Source organism: Zootoca vivipara, chromosome 1 (genome assembly GCF_965207765.1).
Source record: "Zootoca vivipara chromosome 1, rZooViv2.hap1.1, whole genome shotgun sequence".
Classification (NCBI taxonomy): Eukaryota; Metazoa; Chordata; class Lepidosauria; order Squamata; family Lacertidae; genus Zootoca; species Zootoca vivipara.
In genome coordinates this window covers 94183504-94203973 of record NC_142582.1, presented here as the reverse complement: position 1 = coordinate 94203973, position 20470 = coordinate 94183504, and the positions used below count along the sequence as shown (strand labels likewise).

The 20470-nt window shown below is 44.7% G+C and overlaps 1 protein-coding gene across 6 annotated transcripts in view; it reads right to left on the bottom strand.

Annotated features, from left to right (window-relative positions):
• The window catches only part of BMF (Bcl2 modifying factor), a 68503-nt gene that overhangs the window by 34388 nt on the left and 13645 nt on the right, over positions 1–20470 (bottom strand). The window contains exons 1-4 of one of the 6 annotated variants that reach the window (XM_088670986.1): positions 11747–12029; positions 8627–8734; positions 4906–5232; positions 313–476 (exon numbers count right to left, since the gene is read on the bottom strand). In XM_088670986.1, coding sequence (XP_088527112.1) covers positions 313–476; positions 4906–5232; positions 8627–8732 — 597 coding nt within the window. In that variant the 5' untranslated portion in view covers positions 8733–8734; positions 11747–12029. Of the gene's footprint in view, positions 1–312; positions 477–4905; positions 5233–8626; positions 8735–11746; positions 12051–20470 lie in introns of those variants that run through there. The other 5 variants (XM_088670979.1, XM_035110935.3, XM_088670991.1 and 2 more) reach the window with 5 other exon arrangements.

Sequence of the window (20470 nt, the reverse complement as noted above, 5' to 3'; positions counted from 1 at the left end):
GGCTCTATGTAAAGAAATAATATTGTTCTGCACTCTGACGCTTTGTGTGAAGGAGGGCGGAAAAACCCCCCAAAAATAAAGCAGAATGATTATTTTTCAAAAGACCATTGGACAAAGAGGAAATATGGTTCAAAAAAACTATTTCCCAAATGTATATTATTAAAACAGTAGTGTGTGTGTGTGTAGGCTATCTAATAGAAAAAGAAGAGAACACATTTGGCCAAACCAAATAAAGCATCCTCGACAGTCAATAAAGTCACCCCCCCACTCCACCACCAACATCCCACTTTCCTTGCCCAAAAGACAACCTACCCTCTGTAGGTGCAGCCTGTGAAACTGGTCTGCAATGCACTGTAACTTCCGTGCAATCTGAACTTCAGTTCGCAGTTCCTGTGGACTTTCCCGAGGTTCCTCCTGGAGGTGTGGGCTCAATGAGAAACCAATGGGGTTGACATGTAAACGGAACCCGGCATTCCCTGCCAAACATCAGAGAAGAGTCAGGCGCTTATAGCCTCTCACGTATGTGAACAATCCTTCTGCCGTGAGCAGCACACCGGAAGAGAATACAGCAAAATCAGGATCATAAGCAAGGAAATAAAATGTCTCATTTGAATTAAGCAAAGCAATTATAGCTAAACTCCCATCACCTTTTAGAAAGCTAAGGGATCCATTACTGGCGATACCTGCTCAGGACCCTTCACATTGGGCAACTGGGTCTATAAGACTCCATTTTAATTTCCCACAATGCTCTAGAACAGGCATCCCCAAACTGCGGCCCTCCAGATGTTTTGGCCTACAACTCCCATCATCCCTAGCTAAGAGGACCAGTGGTCAGGGATGATGGGAATTGTAGTCCAAAACATCTGGAGGGCCGAAGTTTGGGGATGCCTGCTCTAGAATGACACTACACTGTGACCTCTGGGTTTTTGTAGGAAACTACAATGACACTCATAGTCACCCTAGAGTACTGCTGCCTCTGCTGGGTAAACCTAAGGATGCTCACAGGTAAAAGAAGAAGACCTCCATGGGGCAGTTTCCCCAGTGGCTCGCCCCAGAGGGAAGTGCGGAGGTTGGCAGTGCAAAAATGGGTCACTCTGTTTGTGGAATGCTCCCCCCCGGGAAACACACACGGCACTATCACTGTCAGCTTTTCAACACCAGAAGACTTTCCTGGTTGTCCAAGCTTTTGGTTATTAATTGGCATCATACTTCAGCATGATTTCTGGCCTGTTTGTGGTGTTCATCTTATCATAGGGTGGGGTGGGATTTATCCTTCTTATAGTACTGTTGGATGAGCATTTGGATAAAATTTGGTTTTACTGTATCTTTCTGATGAATTTGTTCACAAACCTTTGTGTGTTTGACAAACTTGGACGTGTCACATTATAGGTCCCTTTTAGTCTCCAAACCAGTGATGGGAAATCTGTGGACCTCCAGATTTTGCTTGATTTTTCAGCTCTCATCACACCCAACCACTGGTCTTGCTGGCAGAGGTTGGTGGGTGTTGGAAGCCCAGCAAACATCTGGAAGACCACAGATTCCCTGCTCTTTGCAACAGCGGTTCATAGAATTTCATGAGAAGTATCACGGGGCCAGGTGGGCACCATTTTGGAGCAGATTAAAAAAATCAACCATCCCCTTAAACTGGGGGTGGGGAACTTATGGCCCTCCAAGTGTCCTTGGACTCCAATTCCCATCAGCCCCAGCCCCAACAGTCAAGGATTATTGGTGTTGTAATCCAACAACATCAGGAGGGCTAAAGGTTCACCACCTCTGCTTTAAACCCACAGAAGAACATGCAAACACCGTAAACGCTGCATTATTTTTCTGTATATAAAAAAACACCAAACAGAATCATGGACCCTGAATTGCCCATGTTATGTGATTGATTTTATTTCAAATAGGCCCAACATCTGGGGGGTTGTTGGATGCTGTGGGCCTCCCTCTCTGCCAGGCTTAGGCAAACTCTGCCCTCTGGTTGTTTTGGGACTACAACTCCCATCATCCCTCACCACTGATCCTGTTAGCTAGGGATGATGGGAGTTGTAGTCCCAAAACATCCGGAGGGCCGAGTTTGCCTAGGCCTGCTCTCTGCCATCAGATTTGGAAGGTTTGCATGTCTGAGGATGCTGTGGATCTTGTTTCTCAGACTCCCTTCCATAGCCCTAAAGTACGTCAGCCCTGGAGCTGGCACAGTTAATTCTCTACCAAGTGGGAGAGGAAAAAATGCATCCCACTGACCCATCACCCACCAATTGGGTTTTGTATTTAGTGCTAGATCCAACTCTGAGTTGTCCTTCCCATTAGGATTGCCATGTTTAATGATGGCATCTGCATATGGATAGAACAATGGTGCTCATGAAAAAGGCATTCTCTGTTTTTAGTTGGTACCTGAATGTGTCCCAGCAGGCAATCTCTTTGCAGAGGAATTCCCTCCTTCATGGGGCAGAAGAATATTTACTCCAAGTCCCCACACTTCCTAAGCACTGCTGCTTTAAAAATAATTAACACCTTTTCAAAAGATCTCCTGCCCAGTTCACCAAGTTCCCCTTTTCAACAAAAGATTTTCAATCAATTAGACTGCAGTCCTGAACATACTTACTTGGGAGTAATTTAATGGGACTTCCTTCTGAGCTCTGTGCTAGGGGAGAGGGGATCGCAAATAAGGAAGGGGGGCAGAAATTTGTTCCACTATGAAGAAGCTTTTAAATTGCTAAATTGCATGAGCCTGCATAGGCAAAAGCTCTTCAGATGCTAAATTGAAACCAGGGAAAGCCAGGTAATTTAGTCTGTTAAAAGCTGATCAAAAGAAAATATTGTATGCAGTTCTTAAAGGGATAGCAACTCAGTAAGACCACAACTTTGGGGTGGGGCGAGGAGTACATTTCATGGATCTCGCTTAAAATTGCATATACAGTGGTACCTCTACTTACGAATGATTCGACTTACGAATGTTTCTACTTATGAATGGAGCTCCGTCCGCCATCTTGGATGCTGTTTAGATAGGATTTTTTCTACTTACGAATTTTTAGATAGGGTTGCTTCGACTTACAATTTTTTTCTCCCAATGCATTCCTATGGGATTCGACTTACACATTTTTTCGACTTACGAATGTGTGTTTGGAACGCATTAAATTCGTAAGTAGAGGTACCACTGTACCTCTACTTCGGGTTACACGTTTTCAGGTTACGAACCACAGAAAATCCGTAAGTACTGGAAAGGGTTACTTCCGGGTTTCGTCGCTCGCGCATGTGCAAAGCACCAAATCGCGTCACGCGTGTGCACAGACACAGCACTGCAGGTTACGAACGCTGCGGGTTGCGGACCTGTCTCTGTCACGGATTACGTCCGCAACCCGAGGTTCCACTGTAGTCAAAACACATTGGGTTCAATGGTGGGTGGGATTGCCAGAGTCTGTTTTCCCAGATGCCCATCCCCTTTTTTTATTTATTTTTTAAAAACTTGCCAAGTGCATGAAGCTGAATGAGCACAAGTTAAATGTGCATAAGGTGCAGGCTTAGTGCTAATATTGTGCAAAGAAACCACAATCTCTATGAAGGCCCAGGCTAATTCTCTCACATTTCTGAATGAATCCCGGTTTTACTATCTCATGCACCATTTATCCCCATGATTTGATGTTCCTAAGAACAGTAACTCTGAGATCTACAACACTGCGTCCAGGGAAACTAACATGATAAGCCGCTGATATCTTACTGTTCTTGCTCTTTATATCTGACATTATAGGTCTGTGTGTCTAATATAAACTGCTGATGGGTGGATATTTGATTTGTTTAGGGAAGTTTTAAATATTTAATGCTGTATTGTTTTTAACACTCGACTGGGGCTGCCCAGAGTGGCTTGGGAAACTCAGCCAGATGGGCAGGGTATAAATAAAAAAATAATTGTTATTATTGTTGTTGATGATGATGATGATGATGATGATGATGTTGATGCATGAACTTAATTGCATCCCATTGGTAGACATACAGGTATAAGTGCCATATATGTGATGGACAGTACCACTGAACCAACCCATTTTTTTTTAATGTTGAGAAGAAGGCATTCAGGTATGCTGCAAGGTTTTGTTCCTTGTTGTGGAGTTGGTGAGTTGTAGTGGATTATATAGGACAGGCATCTCCCACCTTGAAATGTCCACACTTCAATTACCGCGTTTCTCCGAAAATAAGACACCGTCTTATATTTATTTTTCCTAAAAAAACAACAACACGGTGGCTTATTTTCAGGGGATGTCTTATTTTTTTCCTCCTCCTCCTGCCGCGGCCGGCATTCCTGCTGCGCCTATCACTATGTCTTATTTTCGGGGTATGGCTTATATTCCTTGAATGCTTAAAAATCCTGCTACGGCTTATTTAATGGGTATGTCTTATTTTCGGAGAAACAGGGTAGATCCTGTAAGCCAGGGTTTCCTGAACTTGGGTCTCAGGCTGTTTTTGAACTACAATTCCCATTATCCCTGACCACTACTCCTGCTAGCTAGGGATGATGGGAATTGTAGTCCAACAACAGATGAAGACCCAAATTTAGGAAACCCTGCTCTAAGCAGTTTGTTGCCTTTAGAAGAAATGTAACAGAGCTATTTTGACAATAGTCTAAGTTCCATGAGGAACGGAACTTGCTTCTTTAAAATAGCATATATATTTTGAGGTTTTCAGATCTCTAATGAATTGTGGTAAAGAATTGTGTTTTCCACAAATTCAATTTCATGCATCATGGTGCAGTTCTGACCGTATAGATTTTAAGATCCTCCAACTTCAGTCCTTTGTCCCACACAAAGAGAGAACTATATTTCTTCAGAAGAATAAGAAGTAACCCAAGAATGCCATGAATACTAACACATGAGATTTCATTGAGTGCAAAAGTATAGAAATATCCAGCATTCTTACCATAGAAGAGTCTCTGGGGCTCTTCAGTGACCCCACAAGGTAACATCACATCCTGGCTAGAAGAGGATGGGTTGAGGGTTTGAGTTGCCTTATCTTGCTGCTTGGCATGCCTGGTTCCTGGGCCGCAACAGTGTGTAAGTGGGAAGAGCTGGAATCTCCCCAGAAGGCAGTTGTAAGATTTACTCTGTGTGAAAATGCCAGGAAATGTCATCTCATTTGGGTTGGGTTGACTGGCAAGTCCACAGTCTTCAGAGTGGAAGACATCATCCTCCAGCCCATCTAGATTGGAGAAATCCTCCTCTAGGTAGTCAGGGGAATCCATTTCACCTGCAATTTTTTTTTTTTTAAAAAGAAAATAGATAAAATGCCACTGAATATTCTAGAGAGGATGCATGATTTTCTTTGCACCTTCTTCACAAAACAGCCTATGAATTAGGCTTGGGATAAGAGATAAATGATGGAAGCCAACTTTCCTCCTTTTCACCCAAAGGTTCAGACTTTTTATGAACTAGGTAGCCACAAGGAGGAAGTCCAAGAAAAGCCTTTAATGATGAATATTTTAGAATCCAAATACCATGCTAGCTCGTCACAACCACATGTACATGTATAAAGACCTTCCATACCCAGTGCTTAGATTTCAAAGTCCTCAATAAATCCAGAGGATTCTACAATCACACAAAAATGTTTCAAGGTATTAGTCGGGTCTGATGGATGTACCTGAAGAATAGAATTGGGACACCAGGTGCTGGAACCTAATCACAACTAGCAGGATCTACAAAATGATGGGATTTAGTTGCAATACACTGCTGAAACTCTTGAGGATCAAGTAGGACTGGGTGGTGACTGTTTGGTAACCAAGCCAAGAAATCCAAAGCGTACCCCACGTTGATGAAATATTCCAAACCGAGATCAAAATGGATCTAGAGAACGCTTATAATCCTATAAACACCTGGAGCAGATCGGTCACTGGCAACTCAAAACACCTTAGCCGACAAGACAGAAGATGAACTTCTTATTGCCCAGCGTAAGGGGATCAGATCAATAGAAGTTCTCAATAAGAGGCTTATAACTGCTTCTTGGTGGGAGACAGCATTGCTTCCTTCTTGAGTAACAAGTTGGGAATTGCTGGTGACTGCTCATAACTGCAGCCTCTCATCCAGGTTTAATGGCATAGCAAGTCCAAGGAAAGGCCACATTTCAACCACAGTGTTGTATCCTTCATGAATTGCTATAAACTATCAAACATTGAACCCCAGAGAAAAACCCCACAGAAAACTTGTAACATACACACATCACAAAACTACGTAATAGAGGTCCTCAGTCTTCCATATACTGCAAGCAATCCTGTAGAATATGATGAATCATTTTCTCCATCCCACAAACCTCACAACATCCAGAGTACAAGCCACTCTGGAGAGCACAATGCCCCATGAAAACTCTGAGCAAACTAACTTGTCTCTGTCACCCTTTCATTGTAAAAATACAAAAATCATCCAATATTGGAGAAAAGAAGAATAACCTCCAACCTATGGAACCCACCTTCCACTGCTTTTGCTGTTCGCCTAATTTATGCCCATTTATGTCCAAGATCAATGTCTCTCTATCCCAGAGCCTTCCTAGCCATCTGATCAGACACCTGATTTCCGAAAATGCCCACACAAGATGGAACCCAACGAAGTGAAGGTTGTCGGGTGCTGTTGCCAGTCTGAATGATGTAGTCAACAGGGGAAAGGTTAGGATGAATGAGGGCCTTGGGGAGAAAGAGGCTTGTTGGGATGTTGCCCAACAGAATTGGCCTATCAATAATCAGGGAAGAAGTAAGACCAAGCCCCTCTCCCAAAACTTCTGCATCCACCAAAATGCCAGCAGACTGCATAGAGAAATACAGAAGAACCAACATGATGATGGCCTTGTGTGGTACAGTGTATATAAGAAGTACTGAGTGTCCCAGCTGCCAGAAAGACCACCCACCACCTCTGTGCAGTGCACGTAAGTTCAACAACTTTTAATTCTCATTCTTCTGCACAGAAAGATCAATAGGCACCAAGATGGACAGACAGAGTATTGCCATAAGTCTAAGACAGGAAAACATAAGGAGAGCTCTGCTAGGATTGTGTCAAAGGCCCATCCAGTTCACCATCATGTTCTGATAGTGACCAAACGGATGCCAGCGGAAGCCCACCAGCAAAACACAAGTGCAACAGTCCTATTTCCACTTTTGATTTCCGAAAACTGGTATTCAGAGGCATACTGCCTCCGACAACGGAGTAGAACATCTCTTCTGATGAATTCCCAAATCCAAATATCTCTCCCTTCTCTGTTAAAACTGAACTGCTCAAAATAAGAAGTTTTTGATGACCACCTCTGAAGAAAAGCCAAGGCAAGAAAAAGCTTCAGTTCCTTTTAGCAGTTCCATAAAATGCTTGAACATATAAAACCAGAGATGTCCACGGGCATGTCCTTGGGTCAGAGATTACAAGAGCAGGCAATGTAGTGTTTTTTAAAGCTCCTTACAACCAGCAATTAAGTCCCTTGCTATTCCTTTTAAAACTAGCATAATCTAAACACATGCACACACACACAAATAAATGCCTCCAGACCCTGAACAAGGAAGTTAAATTCAATCTTTGGGTCATTTGTTTTGCTGTGGTTTGTGCAATATAACCTGCAAGACTTTTATCAAGAGCCTTGGCACAGAGGAGTGTTGCATGCTTCTCCTTGGGAATACCGGCGTAGGTCTTACAGAAATCAGAAGGACTTCCAACTGAACCTGCATAGAATTCAGCTGCAAATACAGTCCAATTCCAGTTAAGTTTCACTGTGCTGTGAAGCTGTCTTAGGTTTGAATGATTCAACCTATGTGGTGTATCCTCACTAAACAGAATACTGCTTCTGAATACCAGTTCCTGGAAACCACAGGAGGGGAGAATGCTGCTGAGCTCAGCTCCTGCTTGTGAGAACAGGAAGCTGGACTAGTTAGGATGCTCGCCTGGTCTTCTGATGTTCATACGATTTGGTTTTCATGTCACCTATGGCACTATTCAGATCCATAGATTTGTAGTTTAACTAGCAGTAAGAAGAACTTTAAAACAGACCAGTAGGCTGCAGCATAAACAATTTCTGAATTCACTGCAAGAGAAATAGGTAAAAGGTAAAGGGGCCCCTGACCATCAGGTCCAGTCGTGTTCGACTCTGGGGTTCCAGCGCTCATCTCGCTCTATAAGCCAAGGGTGCCGGCGTTTGTCCGCAGACAGCTTCCGGGTCATGTGGCCAGCATGACAAAGCTGCTTCTGGCAAACCAGAGCAGCGCACGGAAACGCCGTTTACCTTCCCACTGTAGCGGTTCCTATTTATCTACTTGCACTTTGATGTGCTTTTGAACTGCTAGGTGGGCAGGAGCTGGGACCGAGCAACGGGAGCTCACCCCGTTGCAGGGATTCGAACCGCCGACCTTCTGATCAGCAAGCCCTAGACTCTGTGGTTTAACCCACAGCGCCACTTGGTATTATAAATCCAGAGCCTAAGCATAGGATGTCACTACTGGAGACCATTTAACAATCCCTCTTCCAAGGTCTCTGGGGAAAGAAAAAGGGAGAGACATCCCAAACTTCTGCTTAAAAGTTGCAATTGGGAGAAGCTTCCGATTGAACTCAGCGGAGCTTCCTTCAGAGTCAAGATGTGCAAATTGGTACTAGATGGCTTCAATCATAAACACCCTTACCTGGAAACAAGTCCATTACTACTGAGGTTAATGTGACTTCTATACTGTATAGGAATTCATAACACTGGGCTGTTAAGCTCAAAGTTCCAGAACATGCACACACCATATCTAAAGTACAAGAAGAAAGATGAAGATTACAGATTACAAGTAAGTGGAATAGGAGTCAACATTTCCTGAAACAGTAAGAGTAATATCTTGTTGGTCCAGGCTGAGGCGGGGGTGGAGGGGAGAGTATCACATGCTCTGCTTTTCCTTCTACTGTAGTTGCATTGGAAGCTCGCAATACACATTGCAGAAGAGAATCTTCTCAGCTTTTCCTTCCACTTCTTGGGAGGTGCCTTCGGTTACATGAATTCAGACAACCTTCCAAGTGAAAAGTCAGCAAGGGGCAAATGGAAAAGGACAAGTCTTGAAACTGCAAATGGAAGGACAAGTGGCTGTAAAAGTAAAAAAGAGGAGAACAGAGCTGGCCATGTTTTGAACAATAGGGCCTGGGGGCAGGAAGGATATTGCTGGCCCTTGCTATCACTCACAGTACTTCCTACCGGCCCTGCACCCGAGCTCATGACTGAAGCATGGTTATCTAGTAGGGTAGGCCTCAAATCTCCATAAATGTCTCGAGACACTGGCTGTCACTGTAGTCAGGGCCTTATACTATATACCCCACCATAAAAAATAGGCTTGCAGAGGTCTATAAAAGTGGTGGCGAACCTGTGGACCTCCAGAGCTTGCTGCACTACAGCTCCCTTCGTCCCTGATGACTGGCCATGCTGGCGGGGGCTGATGGGAATTGCAGCCCAACACCACCCACCCATGGACAGCTGTGGGCAGGATTCTTGCATTGCAGGGGCTTGGACTAGATGACCCTTGGGGGCCCTTCCAACTCTACAATTCCACGATCCTATGAAAACTTCTGGAGAGGCACAGGTTCCCTACCACTTGTCTGAACATTCAATAAGATTCTATGCACAGCAGATCTCAAAGCCAAAGTGTTCCCTTACATTGCAATCTGATGCAAGTTCAGCTGTGTTCAGTGGGGCTCAGTCCAAGAGATTGACCATAGGGCTGCCTGTGTGGGTTGTTTTGTGCAGTGACGGGGACATTGGGATTGGTTGAGCATGAAGCTTGGGAGAAACTCTGCACTCTGCTTCAGGCTATCCACCTCACCAGATTGGGAGGCTGACAAGAGAGTCTCCGATCCTTGGAAGTAGGACAGGATGGAAAGAAATAAGCTTGGAGAAGGAACAGGTTTTTGAAGGGAGGAAAATCTTTACAGTGGTTATTTAAGGATAAGGAATATAGACCACAGGCATGGCCTACCCTAGAAATCACTTAGGAGGGCAAGTTGAGAGCACTTGATGCTGATATATTTATAACGTTATAGAAAATTCCAGCCTGGTCAGCAGCTGGGAGCCCTGCATAAGCTGCTCTACATTTCCTGAAAGAGCTGTCAAAGCATAATAAATAATAATCATATCCCTTTGAAAGAAGGAAGTCAGTTCAGCAAGCAACTTCTTTTTTAAAAATCATGTAAAATTAGAATAGTGCTGCAGTTCTCCCAACTTGGAAACACCTGTTGGGGACTATACAATGCATACATTCTTCCATCTCCCTCCAGCCTTCCCTCAGAAAAAAAGAAGCCTCGAACAAAACATTGCAGCCACTTGCCTGCTCTCAAGAGCGAAGCAAAGAGGAAGGCTATAGGACACACATGCACTGCCAGTTAACCAAAACAAAGCAATTCCCTTTTTAACTCTTCCCTGCACCTTCTGTTCCTCAGAGATTTAAGACTGAAATGCATCAGTTCAATTCAGGATGAGACCAAAAGACATCCTTACAAAACACACACACACACACACACACACACAAAGAAACTCCAAAGTTATTAAGACCATTTGAAAAATGCAGTACTTTGCAGAGCGCATCTGGTATATAAAGTCATTTGATCCTTTAGTTAAGTATTTGTCTCTGCAGCACATTAGTGGCCAAACCACCTAAAGGAAATGACTCCTTTTTTATTAGTAACACAAAGCAAATAAGCAGTTTTTTAAAAAGTCACTCCTTTTGGCACCTGCCTGAACCGTTGCTTTATGTAAAGAGTTCAAGATCTCTTTACTACGGATGTCTCTCAAGGGAAGAGGCTCAAGTATTTCTATTTTGAGATAGTGAAAGATGAATTGAACTATATTATTTACAGCATGCCAAGAAGCCACAGTGAAGGAAGCCATTAGGAACCACTGAGATGGTTGAACTGTTGGTATCAAAGGTTTTATGGTACCACTAGTTCACTTAATCTGTCTGAGATAGGAGTTGTCCCAGAACAAAAGTGGCAGTCCTAACAGCTAGCTGACAGGTACAAATCCAACACATTTACTGGTAAGTTTTCCCCTTTGAGTTTCTGACTGCAGAGTAGTTGTTTTAGAGGCACAGAAGCCTTGCCAGAAAAAAGTGGCAGCCTTCATAGAAAACTCAGTGATCACTGATACTTCTCATTCTGCTTAACTGGAATGATGTTATTCCCATGTTGTTCCCATGAAAGTTAGGAGAAAAAGTGGAAGGGGTAAGGCTGTGTGACCTCATGAGATCCCAGTTTTCTGGTGCATGGAAAGAAAAGGTGAAGCAGATATACATTTGCCAACAAACGTTTTTCTTAACGGTAGACGCTGAAATTTTAAAAGTAAGATTAAAAAACCCCAAAAGCACCACCCCTAAACTAGAGAGATTGTGGGGGGGGTGTGCTCTACTTATCAGCTCACACTGCATTGAGATCGCAGAACATTAAGATCCATATACCTCTAACGAAGCCCTTCAGAGAATTCATTCATTCATTCGTTTAAACTTACAGCCCACCTAATCGTGAAAGCTGAAGCCGAGTAACAGTAGGTACTTACTTAGGAAATGCAACAATCCCGTTAAAAGTTGAAATGAAGATCTGATCAAAGGCGACCCATGAGAGTGATGCTTAGGCAGGAGTTAACTCGTCCTCCCCGTCTGTAGGCAACGCCTCTGACGGATCAAATAATATCACACACCCACAAACATCTATACACCAATATCTATACACACACGCGCGACACACACACACACACTAACAAACACCACCCCGAAGTCACTACTGACCTGGTGCCCTACTTGCGACTCCGCCTGGGCGGGACTGTTTTCGGGGCTTTGCAGCCAGCGAGCGTCTCCTTTAGGCAAGAGGCTCGGGAGCCGCTGCAAGTCGGGATCAGAGAACCCTGAAAAGCGGAACCCTCGCCTGATCTGATCTGATCTGCTGCTGCAACAGCAGCGCCAGCGAGCGCGGCCAGCGGAAAGAGCGGGAGCCGGAAAGTCCCCGGGCTGCAACCTCAGGCGCCGCCGCCGCCGCCGCCAGCCGCACACGGCATTGTTTCCAAAATACACTTGCTTCCTGGCATTACCCAAACAGCTGATGGGAGCCCCGCCCCCGCCGTGACGCGTCGGAGGGAGCCGGCCAATGGGGATCCCCGGAGGCGTCCCGGGCTCCCGCGAGCGGCGCTGGGGGCGACACAACGTGGCTGCTTTGCCCAGTAGCGCTCGGGATCTCCGCTCGCAGCGAGGCGGGACGGGAGAGCGGAGCGGCTTCCAAACGAACGCCAGCTGCCCCGGTGCTCTCCCTGCGAGCCTCCCCTCTTCGCTCCCGGAAGGCCTCCTTCACACGAACGGACTTTCCCCCCTGGAGATGGGTAGAATCGATGTTGCGGGAAACTTGCGCTCCCGCCCACCCGTGTGCATACAGTACAAGTTGCTTGGACTCTCATTCACGAGGCCCCATCATCTCACTTAGAAGGCAAAGTTTGTTTCCGAGTCCCAATCTGAGACTCGCGTATACTGCTGCTAAACAGGGATGTTCCATTTCGTTGTTACACAGCGGCGCGTGGCTATGTAGATCAGTCCTCCCTAGATTGGGCTCATATTTTTTTAAAGTCACCAAGATGGCACAATTCCCAGCGGAGATCCTTTGGAGACTCCATTGCTTACTTCCCTCCATTGTAAAATCTCTGTCTGTTCTTGCCTTTGCTTCCTGTTTTGAAACTGCTTGTAGCTCCACGAGTGGACTTGGCATATCCTATGACTCTTGGCACCTCACTCCTGTAACTATACACATATTCCCCAAGACAAATAAAAAGCAAGGGAAATCATCCTCGTCCATAATGTGGGACAGGAGACAGAACCTTGCTTTCTATGGTATTTTCAATGCCAAGTGAGAATTTATTATTCTCTGATTTCCCATAGATGTTGATGTTTGGGGTTCTTAAAGTTTTTACGGCCTGTTTTGATTTAATTTTGTTGGTCATCTCTGCTGTGCTGTGTTTTATACTGTATATTGTTTTCTTGAAAGATGTTCATTGTTTTAACAATTTTTATATATGCCACCGTCAGAACTTCAGTTACGGAGCAGCATAATAATGCTGCTAATTATGAATAACAAGTCCCCCTTCATGGATCAATGCCTTGTCGTGGCGAAGGGGCTTGAATAACTCAGAGAAGCTATGAGCTATGCCATGCAGGGCCACCCAAGATGGACAGGTCATAGTGGAGAGTTTTGACTAAACGTGATCCACCTGGAGAAGGAACTGGCAAGCCACTCCAGTATCCCTGCCAAGAAAACTCCATGGACAAAGACAACAGGCATATAAAAGTTATGACGCTGGAAGATGAGCCCCTCAGGTCGGAAGGCGTCCAACATGCTACTGAGGAAGAGCGGAGGACAAGTACAAGTAGATTCAGAGCTGATGAAGCGGCTGGGCCAAAGCCGAAAGGACGCTCAGTTGCGGATATGCCTGGAAGCGAAAGGAAAGTCCGATGCTGTAAAGAAAAATATTGCATAGGAACCTGGAATGTAAGAACCATGAGTGGAGGTAAGCTGGATGTGGTCAAAAATGAGATGACAAGAATAAATATCGACATCCTGGGCATCAGTGAACTAAAATGGAAGGGAATGGGCGAATTCAGTTCGGATGACTATCATATCTACTACTGTGGGCAAGAATCCTGTAGCAGAAATGGAGTGGCCCTCATAGTCAACAAAAGAGTGGCAAAAGCTGTAATGGGATGCAATCTCAAAAATGACAGAATGATCTCGATACGAATCCAAGGCAGACCTTTTAACATCACAGTAATCCAAGTTTATGCACCAACTACCGGTGCTGAAGAAAGTGAAATTGACCAATTCTATGAAGACCTACAACACCTTCTAGAAATGACACCAAAGAAGGATGTTCTTCTCATTACAGGGGACTGGAATGCTAAAGTAGGGAATCAAGAGATAAAAGGAACAACTGGCAAGTTTGGCCTTGGAGTTCAAAATGAAGCAGGGCAAAGGCTAATAGAGTTCTGTCAAGAGAACAAGCTGGTCATCACAAACACTCTATTCCAACAACACAAGAGACGACTCTACACATGGATATCACCAAATGGACAGCATCGAAATCAGATTGATTATATTCTCTGCAGCCAAAGATGGAGAAGCTCCATACAGTCAGCAAAAACAAGACCTGGAGCTGACTGTAACTCAGATCATCAGCTTCTTATAGCAAAATTCCAGCTTAAACTGAAGAAAGTAGGAAAAACCACTGGGCCAGTAAGATACAATCTAAATCAAATCCCTTATGAATACACAGTGGAAGTGAGGAACAGGTTTAAGGATTTAGATTTGGTGGACAGAGTGCCTGAAGAACTATGGATGGAGGCTCGTAACATTATACAGGAGGCAGCAATGAAAACCATCCCAAGGAAAAGGAAATGCAAGAAAGCAAAATGGCTGTCCAACGAGGCCTTACAAATAGCGGAGGAGAGGAGGCAAGCAAAATGCAAGGGAGATAGGGAAAGATACAGGAAACTGAATGCAGATTTCCAAAAAACAGCAAGGAGAGACAAGAGGGTCTTCTTAAATGAGCAATGCAAAGAAATAGAGGAAAACAATAGAATGGGGAAAACCAGAGATCTGTTCAAGAAAATTGGAGATATGAAAGGAACATTTCGTACAAAGATTACCATAATCAAGGACAAAAGTGGTAAGGACCTAACAGAAGCAGAAGACATCAAGAAGAGGTGGCAAGAATACACAGAGGAATTATACCAGAAAGATATGGAGGTCTCGTACACCTCAGGTAGTGTGGTTGCTGACCTTGAGCCAGACATCTTGGAGAGTGAAGTCAAATGGGCCTTAGAAAGCATTGCTAATAACAAGGCCAGTGGAAGTGATGATATTCCAGCTGAACTGAAGATCAGTCTACATCCCAATTCCAAAGAAGGGCAGTGCCAAAGAATGCTCCAACTACCGCACAATTGCGCTCATTTCACACGCTAGCAAGGTTATGCTTAAAATTCTACAAGGCAGGCTTAGGCAGTATGTGGACCGAGAACTCCCAGAAGTGCAAGCTGGATTTCGAAAGGGCAGAGGAACCAGAGACCAAATAGCAAACATGCGCTGGATTATGGAGAAAGCTAGAGAGTTCCAGAAAAACGTCTACTTCTGCTTCATTGACTATGCAAAAGCCTTTGACTGTGTCGACCACAGCAAACTATGGCAAGTTCTTAAAGAAATGGGAGTGCCTGATCACCTCATCTGTCTCCTGAGAAATCTCTATGTGGGACAAGAAGCTACAGTTAGAACTGGATATGGAACAACTGATTGGTTCAAAATTGGGAAAGGAGTACGACAAGGTTGTATATTGTCTCCCTGCTTATTTAACTTATATGCAGAATTCATCATGCGAAAGGCTGGACTAGATGAATCCCAAGCCGGAATTAAGATTGCTGGAAGAAATATCAACAACCTCAGATATGCAGATGACACAACCTTGATGGCAGAAAGCGAGGAGGAATTAAAGAACCTTTTAATGAGGGTGAAAGAGGAGAGCGCAAAATATGGTCTGAAGCTCAACATCAAAAAAACCAAGATCATGGCCACTGGTCCCATCACCTCCTGGCAAATAGAAGGGGAAGAAATGGAGGCAGTGAGAGATTTTACTTTCTTGGGCTCCTTGATCACTGCAGATGGTGACAGCAGTCACGAAATTAAAAGACGCCTGCTTCTTGGGAGAAAAGCAATGACAAACCTAGACAGCATCTTAAAAAGCAGAGACATCACCTTGCCGACAAAGGTCCGTATAGTTAAAGCTATGGTTTTCCCAGTAGTGATGTATGGAAGTGAGAGTTGGACCATAAAGAAGGCTGATCGCCGAAGAATTGATGCTTTTGAATTATGGTGCTGGAGGAGACTCTTGAGAGTCCCATGGACTGCAAGAAGATCAAACCTATCCATTCTTAAGGAAATCAGCCCTGAGTGCTCCCTGGAAGGACGGATCGTGAAGCTGAGGCTCCAATACTTTGGCCACCTCATGAGAAGAGAAGAATCCTTGGAAAAGACCCTGATGTTGGGAAAGATTGAGGGCACTAGGAGAAGGGGACGACAGAGGACAAGATGGTTGGACAGTGTTCTCGAAGCTACGAACATGAGTTTGACCAAACTGCGGGAGGCAGTGCAAGACAGGAGTGCCTGGCGTGCTATGGTCCATGGGGTCACGAAGAGTCGGACACGACTAAACGACTAAACAACAACAATGAATAACAAGTCAATTATCTCTTGTTTCCCTTTCCATCTGTGTGTGTCGCTTAAGGGTTGGAGAAAGCTCCAGATAACTGCTGGGTTTTATACTTTCATAAACGGGGATCAGCCATCATTTGCTTCTTTGTCCCGGCAGTCCTTAGGTGCAACTTGAAACCTGCACAGCACCAGCAGACATCATTAGATTAGGCTCTATTATATCTCATACATGCCGTCTTGGACTAAATGCAGACATTGTGGCTTCAACATAAAGTCAGCTTTTCCTCCCCCCCACCCCCCCACCTGCTTAATATTCAGTCCGATGAAGAATTCTGGAGAACTCAAAAGCTTGCTCACTAAATTTGTGACATCTTGGTTGCTTGTAACAAAGGTACTGTCAATAATAATAATAATAATTTATTATTTGTACCTCGCCCATCCGCTTGGGTTTCCCCAGCCACTCTGGACAGCTTCCAACAGAGATTAAAATACATTAATGTCACACATTAAAAACTTCCCTAAACGGGGCTGCCTTCAGATGTTTTCTATATGTCAGGGAGTTGTGTATCTCTTTGACATCTGATGGGAGGCAGCCCTGTTTAGGGAAGCTTTTAATGTTTAATAAATTATTGTATTTTAATACTTCTGTTGGAAGCCGCCCAGAGTGGCTGGGGAAACCCAGCCAGATGGGCGGGGTATAAATAATAAATTTATTATTATTATTCCACAGGGTGGGTGCCACTACCGAGAAGGCCCTCTGCCTGGTTCCCTGTAGCTTTGCTTCTCGCAGCAAGGGAACCGGCAAAAGGCCCTTGGCGCTGGACCTCAGTGTCCGGGCAGAACAATGGGGGTGGAGAGACACTCCTTCAGGTATGCTGGACCGAGGCCGTTTAGGGCTTTAAAGGTCAGCACCAACACTTTGAATTATGCTAAGAAACGTTCTGGGAGCCAATGTAGGTCTTTCAGGACCAGTGTCCATGAAGTATATGTTAAGTACTTTATATGTAACTGCACTCATTCTTTGCATTATTGCTACCCTTTTCCTATAAGTCTCCCTTCTCCACATATCTTCTCCCCGTTGTCAACATTAGCTGGTGAGCTCCATAGGATATCCGACTTTGCTCATGAAACTCTGTGAAGCACACTGCCCATTGATGCAACACCATCAATAGCAGTGTTTATTCAGGAGTAAATCTGATGGGGCTCAGTAAAGAGCTAGTCTTAAGTAAGCATCCTTAAGAGGCTTCGGTCAAGGTCTCTGTCCACTTCAATGGGACTTACCCCCTTGTAATTGTGATGGGATTTCAGCCAAAGTATATAATCGCCTGCAAGACTACACTTTTCTAAGGCTGGAAACAGATTACAGCTTTTCCATAGAGCTGGAGGTGGTTTGTGAGAGAGACAGGATTACTGCTTGAGATATGCACACTCCTTATCATGTTTGCTTCTGTAAAACAAGCTGTTCAGGTTTCCTGTATCTGTCCTGCCTGCTGATGAGCAGCTGCTGAGATGCATCAGTCCCTGGAAGGTTTGGGCCCACTTGGGGGGGGGGGCTGCTCTGCACTGTGCACAGCAACACTTCCTCCCCTTCCGACTGTTAACCCTTTAACTCGAGCAGATTGGGGAAGCAAGGGATACAAAGAGCCACCGCTCCTGATCATTCACCTTCCTCTCCCTTTGGGAATCCCTACCTGCTTGCTCACCCTGCCTCTGTGCGCAGTCAGGAGCGGGCTCAGAAGGAAGTACCCCAGAACAAATGCAATGGCAAGCCTCTGCTTGCTCACCCTTTCTTTCCCTCTGCGTGGTAAAGTAGCGAGGATATTTGGCTAGGGTGCCAATCCTCCGTGCTGCAAGGGCAGAAATTAAGCGAGCAGAAGTAACAGCTTAAGTGTTTTTGTTTAGTTTTGCAAAGGCACTCCACAGAGTCCAACTGTCCCTGCCATTCTGCAACGAGAGTGTGTGTTCATGCTCTGCCACTTCTACCCCAATTGCTTCCCTTCTCTTAAAGGTTGGGCTGGGTCAGCCCAAGACATTTTGGCACCTGAAGCAAGTGATCTACGTCAGGAACAAGAGGGAAGAAAGAATGACATTGGGATCGGGGTGGGAGGAGACCAGACCAGCAGTGCCTCTTATTGACTGAGAAGGCGCTGTGGAGGCAGCATGGGCGATGCTGCTGAGGAGGTGGCGGATCCAGCCTCCAAGGAACTGGCAGCAGTAGTGGGCCAGATCTTCTGCCACTGTGGATCCTGCCACCAGAGGCAGTCACCTCACCTTGCCTCATGCATGAGCGGGTTGGCCCTGGGTAGGTCAGGTTGAGCTGACTAGAGGGGGCACCCAAAAGTATGTTTTTCAAGGTCCCCTGTAACTTTCCCTTTTGAATATCGTTGTCTGTCTCCATTGGTTTGTTGAGACTTTCAAGCTACAACCTCAAATGCACCCAGAAGTGATTTCCACTGATGGAAATGAGTAAATATGCATAGAATTGTGCTGCCACACAGACTTTTAAAAGGATGAAGAGGCGAGATTTTGTTTGCAGATGCTGTTCTATGGTTAAGAACTTCAACAATTCTAGCCTTGAGAATCCTAGTCATCAATTACCCAGAGGAGAAATTCAACTCATATACCAGTACTGTATAACGGTTCCTTTTTATGAAACATGGTACCAAGTACAAACATACAGCATTTTTAGGGTTCCTGATTTAACAGGCAAGGCCATCTTCTCCCAGTCATGCCCTCCTGTCACTTACATGACATCACATGATACCAGGTGTGGGGCAGGTAAAGCCACAGCTGCAAATGAACCATCAGGAGCCTTAAGGGTGTGCTCTCAATTGTTCCTTTGCAAATGTGGTTTGCATTTGTTGCCATTTAAATTCGGTACCAAAGGCAAGCTGCACAGCTAGGGTCAGATCCACTCAGCTGCTCCTGATATTAGCTCTCCAGTAGATCCAATGTCTACTACATGCAACACGGCCTGTTTTCAGTGCCAAATTTAAACAAGCCTTTGCTCCCAGTTTTTCCTTTGCAAACCTGGGTTGCATTCTGTGCTGTTTAAATCTGGCACTGGATGCAAGCTATGCTGCTTTTGGCCTAGGTTGGATCCACAAGGAAGCTTCACTCAGAGTAGATCCAACTTGGCAGCGTGGCTTGTATTTGGTGCTAATTTAAACTGGACCAAATGCAAGCCACAGTTTGCAAGCTTTGCAAACCATGCTGCTTTCGGACTATGTCAGATTCACATGGGAGCTCCCAGTCAGGAGCTCCCAAGTGGATCCGACCTGGTAGAGTGACTGGCAGTCAGCATCCTATTTAAACAGTGGTGCGTGCAAGCCACGCTTTTAAAGGAACAATCGGGAGCAATTTTATATCTCTATTTTATTTTAAAAACATACAGCCCACCTTTTTAAAATGCAGCTTGCAACAGCAAGACAAAGCTTACATACGCATCAATGGATAGAAAATAAGAAGCATGGAGCAGCAATTACAAAAGGGAACAGGATTGAGTCGTGACTTTAACAATAATCACAAAACAATAATCATAAAAGGGACAGCATTAATATAACATAACATGCTAAAAGGTACTACTCAGCAAAACACCGCCTTAAACAGTCATCACTTGGCAAAATATCTAAAGGACTATAGTACACCAGGGCCTAACAGACCTCACTTGAAAAGGCACTCCACAAAGTGGGTGCAACCACTGAGAAGGCCCTGCTTCTGGTAATTTTAGAACCAACTCCAAACTGGGAAGGGAAAGAGGTGTACAGAGCCTTCAGAGAGAATGGAATAAAAATAATGGTAGGCTAGTGTAGCATTGGTAAGCCAAAGAGATAACCTTGCTGGCATTTACAGTTTGGTAACAATGTGGGAAGGCAGCCTCACTCGTGTTTGCCAGTTGGCATTGCTGAGAATAGGCTAAGATATTGTTACAGTGGTAGCTTCGTTCTCAAACGCCTCGGTACTCAAACAGCTTGGAACCCAAACACTGCAAACCCAGAAGTAAGTGTTCCCATTTGTGAACTTTTTTCAGAAACTGAACATGCTCCGTTTTGAGTGTTACGCTCCTGATTTGATTGCCACACCTCCGTTTTGAGTGCCACGCTTCCATTTTAAGTGTTACGCTTCTGATTTGAGTGCCACACTTCTGTTTTGAATGTTACGCTGACAATTTGAGTGTTATGCTTCCGATCTGAGTGCCACACTTCCGTTACACTGAGGTCTGTCTGTTTTGCTATTTATTTTGCGTTTTGTTTTTGCAGCTTTTTTTTTTTGTG